The sequence below is a fragment of the Periplaneta americana genome, chromosome 1 (genome assembly GCF_040183065.1).
Source record: "Periplaneta americana isolate PAMFEO1 chromosome 1, P.americana_PAMFEO1_priV1, whole genome shotgun sequence".
NCBI lineage: Eukaryota > Metazoa > Arthropoda > Insecta > Blattodea > Blattidae > Periplaneta > Periplaneta americana.
This window is the reverse complement of record NC_091117.1, coordinates 61,170,136-61,187,500: the sequence shown is the minus strand read 5'-3', so window position 1 is coordinate 61,187,500 and position 17,365 is coordinate 61,170,136. Positions and strand designations below refer to the sequence as shown.

The 17,365-nt window shown below is 35.1% G+C and overlaps 1 protein-coding gene across 1 annotated transcript in view; it reads right to left on the bottom strand.

Annotated features, from left to right (window-relative positions):
• Positions 1-17,365, bottom strand: part of LOC138696310 (poly [ADP-ribose] polymerase tankyrase-1-like) — a 106,051-nt gene that overhangs the window by 76,323 nt on the left and 12,363 nt on the right. Inside the window, exons 2-3 of the mRNA XM_069821100.1 lie at positions 10,312-10,474; positions 1,283-1,397 (exon numbers count right to left, since the gene is read on the bottom strand). Coding sequence (XP_069677201.1) covers positions 1,283-1,292 — 10 coding nt within the window. The 5' untranslated portion in view covers positions 1,293-1,397; positions 10,312-10,474. The remainder of the gene's footprint in view (positions 1-1,282; positions 1,398-10,311; positions 10,475-17,365) is intronic.

Below are 17,365 nucleotides of genomic sequence, written 5' to 3'. Positions count from 1 at the left end.
GTTCTATCCTATTCTATCAATTCTATCCTATTCTATCTATCTATTCTTTCCTATTATATCGTCCACACCTTTGGAGTAACTGTCAGCGAGTCTTGCCGCGAAACTAAGTGACCGAGTTCAAATCCCTGTCAGGGCAAGTTACCTGGTTGAGTTTTTTTCCGGTGTTTTCCCTCAACCCAATATGAGCAAATGCTGGGTAACTTTCGGTGTTGGACCCCGGACTCATTTCCCTGACATTATCACCTTCATTTCATTCAGACGCTAAATAACCTGGATGTTGATACAGCGTCGTAAAATAACCCAATAAAAAAACCCTATTCTATCTATCTATTCTATCCTATTCTCTTCTATCTTTTCTATCAATTCTATCTATTCTATCCTATTCTATCTATTCTATCCTAGTCTATCTATGTATTCTATCTATTCTATCTATCTATTCTATCCTATTCTATCTATCTGTTCTATCTATTCTATCCTTTTCTATCTATCTATTCTAACCTATTATCTATCTAATCTATCTATTCTATCCTATTCTATCTATCTATTCTATCCTATTCTAACTATCTATTTTATCCTATTTCTATCTATTCTATCCTATTATATCTATCTATTATATCCTATTCTATCTATCTTTTCTATCCTATTCTATCTATCTATTCTATCCTATTCTATCTTTCTAGTCCTATCAATTCTCTCTCTGTGCAATTCTATCTGTCTGTGTGTCTATCTGGACAACTCGTTTATATATAAAATTTATTGGCGGGAAAAAGTTTTCAGGTGAACCAAGTAACACCTAACGGCAAATTCAAAGTTCCAGAAAAAATACAATATATAGAAAGTTTAACTGAAAATTTATCCAAGAAAGACAAAGAAATTAAAGGAGAAAGATATTGTAGAAGAAATATAACAAATAATACATGAAAACTTATGAAAAAAATACAAGAAATATAACAAATAATACACCAAAAAAACTTAGACAAATATATACATGACGTAACACACAAAATACAGATATAATATATAGCCTATACATTTAAAAAAATCTTATCGTAAAATTACGCAAAAACAATTTTTCACCTACAATGCCAAGTCGGAAGTGCAATCAGCTGGCATAAGTAGAGAATGCATCTAGCTCGAGATTTGCACAAAGATGTTATGGTCGCAGTGACCTCTTTCTAAAGTAAGTTACCTGTAATCTCATAATTCATCTCATTTATCTTTCCCACTTAGGCCTCATCTATATACTTGCACATATAAGTAATAAGTTATACATGCGCTGTACATTCTTTCATAATAATGTCCTCTTCGAATTCTTCACTTCTGATGTCCTATTAGACAGTATTGCTCACTGGTCTCACGGAAGTTTCTGCTCCTCCAGTCGCCACCACACAAAACACCTATAAATAAATAAATGAATGAATGAATGAATTTTTAAAAAAATTTGAAAAAAAAAAATAATTTTCAAAAAAAAATTTGAAAAAAAAAAAAACTTTGAAAAAGAGTTTTAAAAAAATTTAAAAAATATTTGAAAATATTTTTTTCAACAAAAACTTCTAAAAAAACGTTCAAAAAATTTAAAGATAAAGTTTCAAAGAAAATTTTCAAAAAATCATTTTCAGAAAAATTAAAAAAAAAAATTTAAAATTTTTTTAATAAAAAAATTAAGAAATAATTTCAAAAACTAAAAAAATAAAAGAACAAATTTGAAAAAAATATATAAAAAAATAAAAAAACATTTTAAAAAAAATTTCAAAAAAAAATTTTGAAAAAATATTTTGAAAAAAAAAAAGTTCAAAAAAATTTTTTAAATATTTTTTCAAAAAAATTTTGAAAAAAATTTATGAAAAAAAAATTTTCAAAAAAACAAAAATAAAAATTTTCCAAAATATATCTTGAAAAAATTTCAAAAAATTAAAAGAAAAAAATATTTCAAAAAATTTAAAAAATTGAAAGGGAACAAATTCAAAACATTTAAAATAAAAATTTAAAAGCAAATTTAAAAATTTAAAAACAAATAATAAAATGGAAAGAATTTCAAAAACAAATTTAGAGAAAAAATTTTAATAAATATAAAAAAGAAATTTGTTTAATTTGAAAAAAATTTTCAAATATTTCTTTTTAAAAATAATTATTTATTTATTTATATATTTATTTTCCTATTTACCAATTTGACCTCTATTTGACATATTTGACCACTATTTGAACTATTTGACCTCTATTTGAACTATTTGACCTCTATTTGACCTATTTGACCTCTATTTAACCTATTTGACCTCTATTTAACCTATTTGACCTCTATTTGATCTATTTGACGTCTATTTGACCTCTATTTGACCTACTTGACCTCTCTTTGATCTATTTGAACTCAATTTGACCTATTTGAACTCTATTTGACCTATTTGACCTCTATTTCACCTATTTGACCACTATTTGAACCATATTTGACCTATTTGTCAACTATTTGACTTCTATTTTACCTAGTTGACTTCTATTTTACCTATTTGATCTCTATTTCACCTATTTGACCTCTATTTGTCCTATTTGATCCCTATTTCACCTATTTGACCTCTATGTGAACTATTTGACCTCTATTTCATCTATTTGACCTCGATTTTACCTATTTCAACTCTATTTTACCCATTTGACCTCTATTTGATCTATTTAACCTCAATTTGAACTATTTGACCTCTATTTGAACTATTTGAACTCTATTTGATATATTTGACATCAATTTGACATATTTCAACTCTATTTTACCAATTTGAACTCTATTTGACCTATTTGACCTGTATTTGGCCTATTTAACCTCTATTTGAACTATTTAACGTATTTGAACCCTATTTGACCTTTTCGAACTCTATTTGACCCAGTTGACCTCTATTTGACCATTTGAGCTCTTTTTGAACTATTTGACCTCCATTTGAACTATTTGATCTCCATTTCACCCATTTGACTTCTATTTCACCTATTTGATTTCTATTTGGACTATTTGACCTCTATATGACCAATATTTGACCTCCATTTGATCTCTTTCACCTCTATTTGACCACAATTTGACCTCCATTTGATCTCTTTGACCTCCATTTGACCTTTTTCACCTCTAGTTGACAAATTTGACCTCTATTTGACCTCTAATGAACTATTTCACCTCTATTTGAACTATCTGACCTCCATTGGACATTTGAACTATTTCACCTATTTGTCGCGTATTTCATCTCTATTTGACCCAGTTGACCACTATTTGACCTCTTTTGACCTATTTGATCACTATTTGACCTATTTGATATCTATTTCACCTATTTGACCTCTATTTCACATATTTGATTTGACGTCTATTTGACCTCTTTGAACGTTATTTGATCCCTATTTGAACTATTTGACCTTTATTTGATCAACTTGACCTCCATTTGACCTATTACAACTCTATTTGACATCTTTGACCTATTTGACCTCCATTTGACTTATTTGACATTTATTTGACCTATTTGACCTCCATTTGACCTATTTCACCTCTATTTGGTATCTATTTGGCCTATTTGATCTCTATTTGACCTCTATTTGAACTATTTGACCTCTATTTGACATATTTGAACTCTATTTGACATATTTGAACACTATTTGACCTATTTGACCCTTATTTGATCAACTTGACCTCCATTTGACCTATTTCACCTCTATTTTACCTATTTCTCCTATTTCACCTCTATTTGACCTCTCTTTGACCTATTTGACCTCTATTTTATCTATTTGACCTCCATTTAAACTATTTCACCTCTATTTGACCTATTTGACCTTTATTTGATCTATTTGACCTCTATTTGAATTATTTGCCCTGTATTTGACATATTTGACCTCTATTTGACATATTTGAACTCCAGTTGAACTATTTAACCCTTTACACCTCTATTTGATTTGTTTGAACTTTATTTGAAATCTATTTGATATAGTTGACCTCTATTTGACCTATTTGACCTATATTTAAACTATTTGACATCTATTTAACCTATGTGATCTCTATTTTATCTATCTGACGTCTATTTCACCTCAATTTGACCTCTATTTGTACCATGTGACCTATGTGAACACTATTTGAACTATTTGACCTCTATTTCACCTATTTGACAACTATTTTAACCCTATTTGACCTATTTGTCATCTACCTGACCTTTATTTGACCTAGTTGAACTCTATTTGACCTATTTGACCTATTTGATCACTATTTCACCTATTTGACTTCTATTTCACCTATTTGATTTCTAATTGCCTCTATTTGTCCTAATTGACCTCTATTTGTCCTATTTGACCTATTTGAACACTATTTGACCTATTTGACCGCTATTTGATCTCGATTTTACATATTTCACCTCTATTTGACCTATTTGATCTCAATTTGATCTATTTGACCTCTATTCGAACTATCTGACCTATATTTGAACTCTATTTGATGTATTTGACCACTATTTGACCTCTATTTGACCTATTTGACCTCTATTTGGACTATTTAACCTAATTGAACTCTATTTTACATCTATTTGACCTTTTCGACCTATATTTGAGCTAGTTTACCTCTATTTGCCCTATTTGAACTCTTTTGAACTATTGGAGCTATTTGACCTCTATTTGATCTCTATTTCACCTATTTGACCTCTTTTTCACCTATTTGATTTATATTTGACCTATTTGACCTCTATTTTACCTCCATTTGATCTCTTTGACCTCCATTTGACCTATTTCACCTCTACTTGATCTATTTGACTTCTATTTGAACTATTTCACCTCTATTTGATATTTTTGACCTCTATTTGACCTATTTCTCCACTATTTGAACTATTTAAACTATTTGACCTCTTTTTGATTTATTTGAACTCTATTTGACATCTATTTGACCTTTTTGAACTCTACTTGACATAGTTGACCTCTATTTGACCTATTTGACTTCTATTTGATTGATTTGACCTCTATTTCACTTCCATTTGTCCTATTTGATCTCTATTTCACCTTTTGACCTCTATTTCACCTATTTGGTTTCTATTTGACCTCTATTTGAACCATTTGACCTCTATTTGTCCTCCATTTGACCTATTTGACATCTATTTGAACTATTTTACCTCTATTTGACCTATGTGGTCTATTTCACCTCTATTTGAACTATTTGACCTCTATCTGACCTATGTGACCTCTAGTTGACCTATTTGATCTCTCTTTGTCATATTTGAACTATTTGAACTCTCTTTGACCTATTTGACCTCTCTTTGAACTATATGACCTCTATTTCACCTATTTGACGTCTATACGAACTATTTGTACTCTATTTGACCCATTTGACCTCCATTTGATCTATTTGACCATTTTGACCTCTATTAGACCTATCTGACCTCCATTTTACATATTTTACCTCTATTTGACCGATTTAACCTCTATTTAACCGATTTGACCTCTATTTGACCTAATTGAACTCTATTTCATCTCTTTGACCTCCATTTCACCTATTTGATTTCTCTTTGACTCCTATTTGACCTCTATTTGACCTATTTGATCTCTATTTGAACTATTTAACCTCTCTTTGACCTCCATTTGACCCATTTTAACTCTATTTGATCTATTTTACCTCTATTGGACCTATTTGAGCTCTATATGTCTTACTTGACCTATTTGATCTCTATTTGACATATTTGAATTATTTGACGTCTCTTTATCCTATTTGACCATTCTTTGATCTATTTGACCTCTATTTTACCACTTTGACCTCTATTTGACCAATTTTACCTCTATTTGACCTATTTGACCTGTATTTGACTTATTTGACCTCTTCGAACTCAATTTTCAGTATAGAGGACAACTCTCTATCCCCGCGCATTTGGACGGGAGAGACCGGCAAAATTTGAAAAAATGGTCATTTTGACCTACTAAAACAGACTTTTTGTTAGCTTTCGTAACAAGCTGCTTGCCAATGAGTGCGTTGAATACAGCTCGTCCAACTCTATCTTCAGTATAAAGGACAACTCTCTATCCCCGAGCGACTGGACGGAAGGGGCCGGCAAAATAAAAAAAAGAATGGTCATTTTGACCTTCCAAAACAGACTTTTTTTCTACACAAGGAGAACAAAGCGGCTCAGAGGCCTGCCCATTTAACTGTAGCATCCCCGCATCTTCCTTAGTAATCACCGCAAAAATCCAGCAAATTCGTCGCGCTTTTTTCCAGTCCCTGTTTTTGGGTACCTAAAATATTTGAGTCTGTAATTCCGGAAATAATGGCCATACCGAGGAACGGGTTGCAGCCCTGTATTCCGCCTTGACTTACTTCTTACACGATAGCATCAAAATGGCAATCGCGAACATTTTCTGATTTTCGAGAAAATCCGCCGACATTCTAGCCGCCATAACTGCGCAGTACGTGTAGTGAGAACAAAGCCAATGACTGCGTTGAATACAACTCCTCGAAATATATCTTCAGTATAATGGACAAGTCTCTATCCCCCTGTGTTCGGACGGGAGAGGCCGGCAAAATTTAAAAAAATTGTCATTTTGACCTTCTAAAACAGACTTTTTTCTACACATGGAGAACGAAGCGGCTCAGAGGCCCGCCCTTTTAACTGTAGCATCCCCGCATATTCCTTGATAATCACAGCTAAATTCCAGCTAATCCGTAGCACTTTTTTCTAGCCTTAATTTTTGCGTACCTGTAAATATTGGAGTCTCTTATTCCGGGAAATAATAGCCATACCGAGGGATGGTATGCGGCCCTGTATTCCCCCTTCAGTTACTTCTTAAACGATAGCATCAAAATGGCAATCGCGAACACTTTCTGATTTCCGAGAAAAAAAAGGGGACATTCCAGCCGCCATATCTCCGCAGTACGTGTAGTGAGAACAAAGCTGATGAGTGCGTTGTATACAGCTCGTCGAACTCTATCTTCAGTATAAAGGACAACTCTCTATCACCCTGTGTTTGGACGGAAAAGGCCGGCAATATTTCAAAAAAAGGTCATTTTGACCTTCCAAAACAGACTTTTTTCTACACAAGGAGAACGAAGCGGCAGATTGCTTGTGGAGTGGTTTAGTGCGGTGAACTTGTTTGTATCAAAGCATGAGCCCAAGATTCCGCTTCTATCAGTTACTTATGAATTGAGTTGACGCGGGTTTGTGCTTGTGTGTACGGTTCGATCAACGATCAGCTACTGTTTCAAACATTTGATTTCTGTTTTTTAAGATGAGTCCAAATAAAGTGCATCGCAAAGAAAATACAGTCTCTGTGAGGTTGCTATTACATTATCAAAGTTCTTTGACAAAGAATATTATGATAAAATATTTCAATAAAGATCTTTGATGAACGATAGGATTTGGGGTATATTACACTACATAAAATCTTTTAAAACACGCTTTCTGTGGATTACTTGATACTAATATTTACGCGTTAAGTTTATGATTTGTTTATACTATTATTTACGCGTTAAGTTTATAACATCATGAATAAAGAACAGTATTATGCTTGTTTATCTACAATTAGTTCAATTAGGCTATTACAATATGCATGTTGCTGAGAAAGAAACGCATTTGGGTTAAACTCCTGATCACAATAAAAATACAGTAGCGTGCAAATTAATCCGAACACGACATATTTTTACATTTTCTGTCATTGTTGGCCTCACAGCTGCTCATACCGCTTTAATTGACATCTGTAGTACGTGTAATTCCATTGTTCAAGGTCTGTCATTATTTTTTTTATAATATGTGACATTTTGCCTGTCGTTTTGTACTTATAAGCATTTCAGTTGTGTTGAAGACTTAATACTGCAATCCTGTGTACATTATGTCGTCTTCACAAATGGATACAACTCCACGAAAATGGTCTAAAATTATAACATTAGCAGAGCATTCTTCTATGACACAGAGGCAAATTGCTGCAGAATGTCACATTGGTTTAGCTACTGTTCTTACACGATAGCTTCAAAATGACAATCGTGAACACTTTCTGATTTTCGAGAAAATCAGCCGACATTCTAGCCGCCATAACTCCGCAGTATGTGTAGTGAGAACAAAGCCGATTAGTGCGTTGAATACAGCTCGTCGAACTCTATCTTCAGTATGAAGGACAACTCTCTATCCCCCTGGGTTTGGACGGGAGAGGCCGGCAAAATATAAAAAAATGGTCATTTTGACCTTCCAAAACAGACTTTTTTCTACACAAGGAGAACGAAGCTGCTCAGAGGCTCGCCCTTTTAACTGTAGCATCCCCGCATGTTCCCTAATAATCGCCGCTAAAATCCCGCAAATCCGTCGCACTTTTATCTAGCCTTAATTTTCGGGCACCAGAAATACTTGCTTGGACGGGAGAGGCTGGCAAAATTTAAAAAAATGGTCATTTTGACCTTCCAAAACAGACTTTTTTCTACACCAGGAGAACGAAGCGGCTCAGAGGCCCTCCCTTTTAAGTGTAGCATCCCCGCATGTTCCCTAATAATCACCACTAAAATCCCGCAAATCCGTCGCATTATTTTCTAGCCTTAATTTTCGGGTACCTGAAAAACTTGAGTTTCTAATTCCGGAAATAACGGCCATACCGAGGAACGGGATGTGGCCCAGTATTCCCTCTTGACTTACTTCTTACACAATAGCATCAAAATGGCAATCGCGAACACTTTCTGATTTTCGAGAAAAAAAGCCGACATTCTAGCCGCCATAACTCCGCAGTACGTGTAGTGAGAACATAGCCAATGAGTGCGTTCAATTCAGCTCCTCGAACTCTATCTTCAGTATAAAGGACAACTCTCTATCCCCGTGCGTTTGGATGGGAGAGGCCGGCAACATTTCGAAAAAGGTCATTTTGACCTTCCAAAACAGAATTTTCTCTACACAAGGAGAACGAAGCTGCTCAGAGACCCGCCCTTTTAACTGCAGCATGCTCGCATGTACTTAAAATCTTTCAGTCCCTAATTCTGGAAATAATGGCCTTACCGAGGAACGGGATGGGTCCTGTATTGTCTCTTGACTTACTTCTTACACGATAGCGTCAAAATGGAAATCGCGAACACAAGCTGATTTTCGACCAAAAAAGGGGGAAGGACCACCATTCCGCCGACATTCTTGCCGTCAAAACTCCACAGTACGTGTAGTGAGAAGAAATCCGATGAGTGCGTTGAATAGAGCTCCTTGGACTCTATCTTTAGTGTAAAGGACAACTCTGTATCCCCTTGCGTTTGGACGGAGAGGAATCGCGGACACAAGCTGATTTTCGAGAAAAAGAACATTCTCGCAGCCATAACTCCGCCGTATGTGTAGTGAGAAAAAAGCTGATAAGTGGGGCGAATAGACCTCCTCGAACTCTATCTGTGGTGCAAGGGACAACTCTCTGCCCCCAGCCATATGGACGGTAGAGGCCGGCATAGTTTCGAAAAATGATCATTTTGACTTTCCAATACAGACACTTGTCAGATTTTTTTCTACAAAGGGAGAATGAAGGTGCTCTAAGACCCGCCCTTTTCACAGAAGTATCCCGCATGTTAACTAGTAATCACATGTAAAATCAATCAAATCCGTTGCACTTTTTTCACTAGACCTTTTTCTGACTACCTAAAATATTTCAGTCTCTAATCTCTCGAATACCTGGACACCTCAATGGGCGACGGGCATTAAGATCTCTCTCGTGCAATATGTTTCTAATGGTCTGGGTTGATACAACCACATTCCCACATTCTGCAAAGCACTTCTTAACATGCTTGCAGTTGAAATCCTTTCTCTCAAGACTCTGAGGCACAGAAATCTGTCTGTGTAGCAGTTGTAACTCTCGGTTTACCTGGATGTTGTTCTTCTGGACTACCAAATTCATGATATCGACTCCACATTCTGGATATTACACCTCTTCCAGTATTCAGATCCCGCACTGCGTCAGCTTGTGTTCCAACATTTTAAATTATACCAATTGCTCTAAACATGTCATCACAGCTTAAACGACGGCATTGAGCATTCATTTCTATTATTTTTTAATGTTTTAAACAGTTGAAGTAACCCGAATTCTCCATTGTGAATGAACTAATCACCCTATCTGACATACTAAAATAAGAAATTCTAATGTAATAATGTAAACAAAACAAAACATTGGTTGCTATGGTGCCTGGTGCATAGATAAATGAATAACTCACTTATATGTGCCCAATTCTTAGTACTTATTTGGATTTGGAAAGAATTTTATTAATAAAATCATCTGTTCCTTTGACAATTTTTATGTGTGTATAAATACACGTATTTACAGTGCAATTAAAGTGTTTAATACGTTTCATGAAATAAACTTGTATTATTTAACTAAACTACTCACTCTTTCAATCCTGTCTTGTCCTCACATTGCAACTCTTTACGTGTCCAGCTGTATCATGCCACCAGGACAGTGCTGCAAATATGATCACAGCAATCTGCGACATGAATGAAACATCACTGCCAGGCACTCCAGCAGCATACTACCATCTATCCAAGGAATCAGCCTGCAAACAAAAGCAATGTTATAGCTGCAATATCTCTATGTTTCAAATCAACAATGCAACAAAGACATCATGAAATACATAAACAAGACAAAGCAAATGAAGAATGCCAAAGGAAAAATATTCAACTAGATTGTTAGAAATATTTAAAAAAAAAAGCCGCCCTTAATAAGGGTTCGATAGATCGGCCAACTAATCAATTCACAATGAACAATGATTAAAAACAATTATGTGACAATTTGAAAAAAAAAAACAGTAAGATAAATGATAAGAAAACATAGGAAATCATTTCCAATAAAAGTTACTTGGGTACAAATGATTACTAATTATAGCTAAGGATGATTTTAACACATGAGATCCTATGGCATAATCGTTGCATCAGAAATTTTAAATTGTTTAAGTTGATTTAAAGTTTCTCGTGGGATCATACCACGGGCACCGAACATGAGCCCAAAAACTGTCCAATGTGTGATGTGGTATTGTGCTTCGAGCTGCTGACAACAAGGTTCATATATGACTTGTTTTTCATGACACACCTCTTGTGACTGTTGCTCATGCATCTCGAAACGGACTGTGGGATCAAGAATGACACCCTTATCCTTCTACCAATCAATTATGATGATATCAGCACGTCTAGTAGAGCCATCAGAAGAGACGCAACCAACCTCCTCATAAACCTCATAGGAAGCATTCTGATGGATTGAAGCTGCGATGAGAGAACGAACTGTATTATGTCTGTTGATTCGGAGCAATTCTCCATGATGGCACAAACCCAAGATGTGAGGAAGTGTTTCTTGCTCGTCGCATCTTCTGCAATGGGAGTCAAGAGTTCTACCAGGGAGAGTACGTACAGATATTGTATTACAGTTCATCTTAATGGCTTGCGTCCACTGACTGTTCGAAAGTCTCTTTTCAGTTAAGATCCACGAATTACCTCTCTTCCAGTGAGAATAGAAAACAACTTCCAAACCTTTACTTTTCAATTTGCTCCATGGATGAAAAGAATCTTCACGCAATGTTTTTCTCAGTTTTTGAGAAGAAATACGTTCAGAGCAATCGAAGGTAATTGGTAATTGTTTGATGCAATGTTCAATTTCGTTTGGAAGATTCCGAGTGACTGCTACATGAAGGTTGTCAACGTGTAAAAGTCTTTGACAAATATTTAAATGCTGAAGGTAAGCTTCCCGCTGGGCTTTAAAGACTCCTAAACCTCGCAGTCTTCTTGGTGCATATATCATAGCATCTGGGGTGTCAGTAGGAATATTAATTATTTCCTTAACAGCACTGTGAATTAATTTGTCAATATCAGATAGAAATTTCACAAATTAGAAAATTAAACATTACAAAATGAAGAAAAGATGAACAACGGCCAAAGAGAAACACAGCAGGAGAAGGACTGGGAAAAGTGAAAGACAAGGTGAAAAGAAAAAATTATCGTATTGGAAAAGAGCAAGTAGAAACACTTCACAGACAAAAGGAGAAAACAGTAATGTCACTTTCATGCCTTCAGTCATGAATCCCAGCAGACAAATTTTTGACAACTGCCTCCTAAGCAGACATCTGTACATTCACTGAAATGAAGTCAATCACCTGTCATAATTCCATCATGCTGCATGAATATCTAGTATTCGTGGAACTGGTGACTGAAGTTTCAACATTTCTCATAATTGGGAAATACATAATCAGCTTTAGACCTACAATTCAACCAGATACTACTGTCACGTGCTTCTGACTCCTTGAGAAATGAGTGTCAATGCAAGCTATAAGGTAAACTGATATGTCTCTCATAAATGGCTACCATTCACTTCCTACTATTCAACAAAAATCTGGAATATCTCAGTACAATTTATCACTATCCATACATTTAAGAAGATAATGCATCAGTGGCTGACCATGACAATATCTTTGAAAAATATGTTGTTGTTTTCTAATGCCAGGCGTTTGACAATAAAGTCATCTGACCTCTTGCACTCCAATATTTTTCAAAGATATTATCATGACCAGCCACTGAAGCACAGATTTTGAGGTGTTCCGAATCCATTTCTTGGTTTGAGTTGAACAATGGGCAGTTAGGGGACTGATATATTCCAATTCTATGCAGGTGTTTGGCCAAACAATCATGGCCTGTTGCCAATCTAAATGCAGCTACAGACGATTTTCGTGATAAATCGGCAATTAACTGTGGATTGTGATGCAGAGAATTCCATTTTTTCCCTTGAGATTGTGCTATCAAATTTTGTTTGTTGAAGTCTAAGTATGTAGATTTAATCAATCTTTTCACAGAGTAATACGTAGATTTAGTAACAGGTCTAAATCTACGTATTACTCTGTGATTTAGACCTGTTACTAAATATTGGAGTGTAAGAGGTCAAACGATTTTATTGTCAAACACCTGACATTAGAAAACAATAACAACATTTTGGGCAGACTTCATTCCATTACAAATTAACCTATTCCAAAACTTCTTTCGCGAAAATAATCCCCTACATAACGACAATGTAACATACTGCAATTATTTATCTTCAGCCAATCAAAACATACCCCACATTAGAATGTATTTGTATATTTATGGAATTAAATAATTATAATCGATTGTAAATAATAATTTAATTTGCAACATACCCACATGTTTAAGCTTTCATTTCGTATCTCAATGAAGTCTTTTGCCCAATTTGAAGTCTACATTTTGTCCGTTGCAAGGATAATAAATGTCGGTCAATGTGAAATAGGAGAAAACAGACACTGAAGATGGCATAAGGTATACAAAGTATAGTGCACTTATACTATATAAATGTCCAAATAATTATTAAATTATTTAGATAATGAGTACAAGTTATATATTTTTTAACAGATTGTAACAAACGAGCTTCCAGATGAGACAAAAACATTATTTGCTAAAATATTAAGAAATCTGACATTTCTAAAGTCGATGTATACCTTAGGCAAACGAACATCAGTGCCAAGTGGAATTCTCTCACTGCAAGGGATGAAAAATGCACATCTGACGAGAGAGAGAGAGAGAGAGAGAGAGAGAGAGAGAGAGAGAAAGGAAGGTGAGTAAAGTTGATGATTCAGGTCCAGCGACAATTATGCATATGCAGGATATCTGTAAGTATAATAGACAAAACAGTACAGCATAGTCTTATTGACACAATAGGGACAACGAAAACAGGCCAGAAATATGGTGAGGAGACTACCTATATGTTTATATTTTTTTTCCATACCCTCCTCAATCACAGAGTGGAACTCAAATAGTCCTGCAGATTTTCAGAGCAAATAGCTCATCACACTGGTGGAAAGTTCAGTTTTTATTTTCACAAAAAAAAGAAAATGTTTTCCCCAAATGCGAGTAGGATCGTCATTTTTGTCCATATTGATAGGAAATCTAACAAAGAATAATTTATCCCTCTGGCGTATTTCAAACGTGTGTCAAATTTCGTGTACATTCAATATTAAAGACCTCTAATTTTAAGCCACTGGACGATTTGAACTGGTGGCAACAATGATGAAGAGAGCAGCTCACCTACCGAGAGTTCGTCGACCTCTTACATCTGCATCATGAAAAAAGTGTGTTAGCAGTGATGCTGCCAATTTGTTGAAACTTCAAACTTAATGTTCTAATTAACCATGCATTTAATCACAAATTGTAATATAGGTTTTTCTATTCATTCGAGTGTACCCTATCGTCCATTTCAATCTCAAAGGTTATTTCACTTCCACCCTGTATATGGATGGTTTCCTAATGAAAGCAACCACCAATGCTGGTACTGTTCTCCAACCAGGAGATCAACCGTGAAAGAAATGTGTTTACTATTGCGTCATCTATTGGAGCGAAGTAGATAGATAATATTATCGTTATAACGTCAGTTTAAAAAACATGTGCTCTCCTGCATATATTATTTCCTGTATGGAGGGATTAAAAGTTCAGGAGATTAACAGTGATCTAATTTTGTAACTAGGGTAGTGTAAATATGTGTGTACCAATGTTATTGTTTGTGCTGTGAGAGCTAGCCAATAGAGATACGAGTACCCACGTGTGTGACCTTATGACATCTTATGACATCAACATTCATTCACAGCATTACCCCGCTTCGTCCAGGGGCGTATTTTGCGGATTACCAGGGCTACCGGCAGTAGCCCAAGGAAATTACAAAAGAAAAAGTTTATAATATAACATAATGTAATAATTTTGTATTACCGTATTAGTTTTACCACAGTAATTAAAATTAAAGTAATTGTTAGATTTATATGCGCTCTCTGCTCTCGAAAAGAAACAAGTTGTCAAGGCGGCATCACTGGAGAAACCGCTGCTGCGAAGGGTAGCCTGTCGCACAACTGCCCGTCCCCCACTCCCTTCAGTTTCTATCGTGCAATGTAGGCGGGTGAGTTACCGCTCTCGTGATCGGTTTCTTCGCAGGCGCGAAGCAACAAAATCTTAGTACGCTAGCTCATTAATGTGATTGTGTTCTTGCAGTGCAGTATTTTAAATTTGTGATTTGTTCGAGTGTCTAAGAGTTATATTAATTGTGAATTATTAAGTTTTTAATTTCCCAATTAAGTGATATTGTGAAAAATATGGCAGAACAAGTTTCTGGAGAGGTTTGTGTTGAAAATGACTTGTAATAGAAGGTTTATTAAAAGTGCCTTTTAACCGTCGTACATACAACGAGAAAGTTGAAATTGTGAAAATGGAAAGACCAACTCCTGAGTTAAATTTGTCCGTGGACGTAAAAGAAAAATAGCGTGAGTACACACGCCATTTCACTTCAACATCATATGGTAAGTGGAATTGGTTGTGTGGTAGTTCTAAACTGTCTAAACTATTTTGCTGGCCATGTTTGTTATTTAGCCGCGAAACCAATGTGTGGTCAAAAGAGGGGTTTTCTAATATGAACTCCCTTCGAACGGCAGTCCTAAAACACGACAAATCTAAAGCTCATATTTATAGTAGCATGAACATTGCAAACTTTGGGAAGACAAGAATTGATTTACAGCTAGATAAGCAAAAAGCTCTACACATCAACCAACACAATGCTCTTGTGAAAAAAAAATCGGGAGATTTTACTGCGTCTTATTAACGCAGTCTGCTTTCTAGGAAAACAAGAATTGGCTTTTCGGGGTCATAATGAGAGTGTGGAATCAGACAATAGAGGAAATTATATTGAATATTTAAGTTCCTTAAGTGAATTTGACCATTTACTTGCCAATCATCTTGAGAGTTCAACAGTATTCCGTGGTACTTCTCCCGCAATTCAGAATGACTTAATATTTGCTATAAGTGGGGTTATGATAAAGAACATAAAATCTGAAATAGAAGAAGCACCTTTTGTGGCCATTGTTGTTGATGAAACAAGTGACTGCTCTAATCAGAGTCAATTGTCCACTGTTTTAAGATACGTCGACAGTACTGCCAATGTTCAAGAACGGTTTATGGGATTCACAAATGTCAGTTCGGGCAAAACTGCTGCTGCTTTGTTTCAGCATGTGGAAGGTGTTATAGCAGAATACAATGTCGGCAATAAGTTAATTGCACAGACATACAATGGTGCTTCAGTTATGGCGGGAAATATTAATGGCTTAAAAACAAAAGTTCAAGAAAAGTATCCTCAAGCACTATTTGTCCATTGTTATAGCCATGTTCTCAATTTAGTTTTGCAACAAACTACTTTATCCATTCCAGAATGCCGCATTTTTTTCAAACCACTGTCGGGTTTAGCTGCATTTTTCTCATCATCTCCTAAAAGATCAGAAAAACTCAAGGAATTTATGAAAAAGAAACTCCCAAAAGTAGCACCAACTAGATGGAATTTTACATCTCGGCTTGTAAATACAGTAAAGGAATACAGAGAACAACTGACTGCTTTCTTTGAAAATATCATTTGTAATGACTCTGAAGAAAACTGGGATGATGATGTAATTGTGCAGGCTCAAGGATATTTGTATTTTTTCACACAGTTTCAGAATATATTTCTTCTTGAAGTCTATGCTAGTGTGTTCGCACATACAGATGTGCTCTACAATATTCTTCAGACAAAAAGTCTAGACATAGCATACTGCTTGCAAGAGGTATCAAAGTTAAAAAATACTATATCCGAGTTCAGACATAGTGGGTTTCCGTCCATATGGAGTAATATGGAAAATGAAAATTCTTCAGACAATACAATGGAACACCATTAAAGCGAAGAAAAGGAGATGATGAATTGAAATACAGGCAGCTGTACTACAGCATACTAGATTGTATGCACATGGAAATTACTGATTATGGAAAGCTTCAGTTCACACATCTTCTAGATTCTCAAAAATTTTCTGCTTATAGAGAAAACTTCCCGAATGAGGCACTAAACAAATTATTTCAGTCCTATAACAGTCACTTTGATCAAGTACGTTTGAAAAATGAATTAAGTGTAATATATTCAGCAGAAGTCTTTGATTTTTCGAACAAACCTATCCATGAAATATTATCTGCCATATATGAAAACCAGCTGAACCAAGTTATTCCTGAAGTCCTTAAACTGGCAACATTAATTGTGACAATACCAGCTACGTCAGCATCGGTAGAAAGAACATTTTCTTTGTTGAAAAGAATAAAATCCTACTGTAGATCAACTCATACACAAGAACGTTTATCCGGCTTGGCACTGATGTCCATTGAAAAGTCATTTCTACAGAAACTTCGCAAGCGGCCCAACTGTAATTTCAATGACGAAGTCATCAAAGTATTTTCTTCCCAATCAAGACGTCTGGAATTCACATATAAATAGGTAAGAAATTTTATTATAGGGTTTTTAAAATATATTTTGTGTAATAATAGGGTCAGTGGTAGCCCAGACCCTTAAACCAGTATACGCCACTGGCTTCGTCTCATTCCGCAAAGACTTTTTCGTGGTTGGAGTT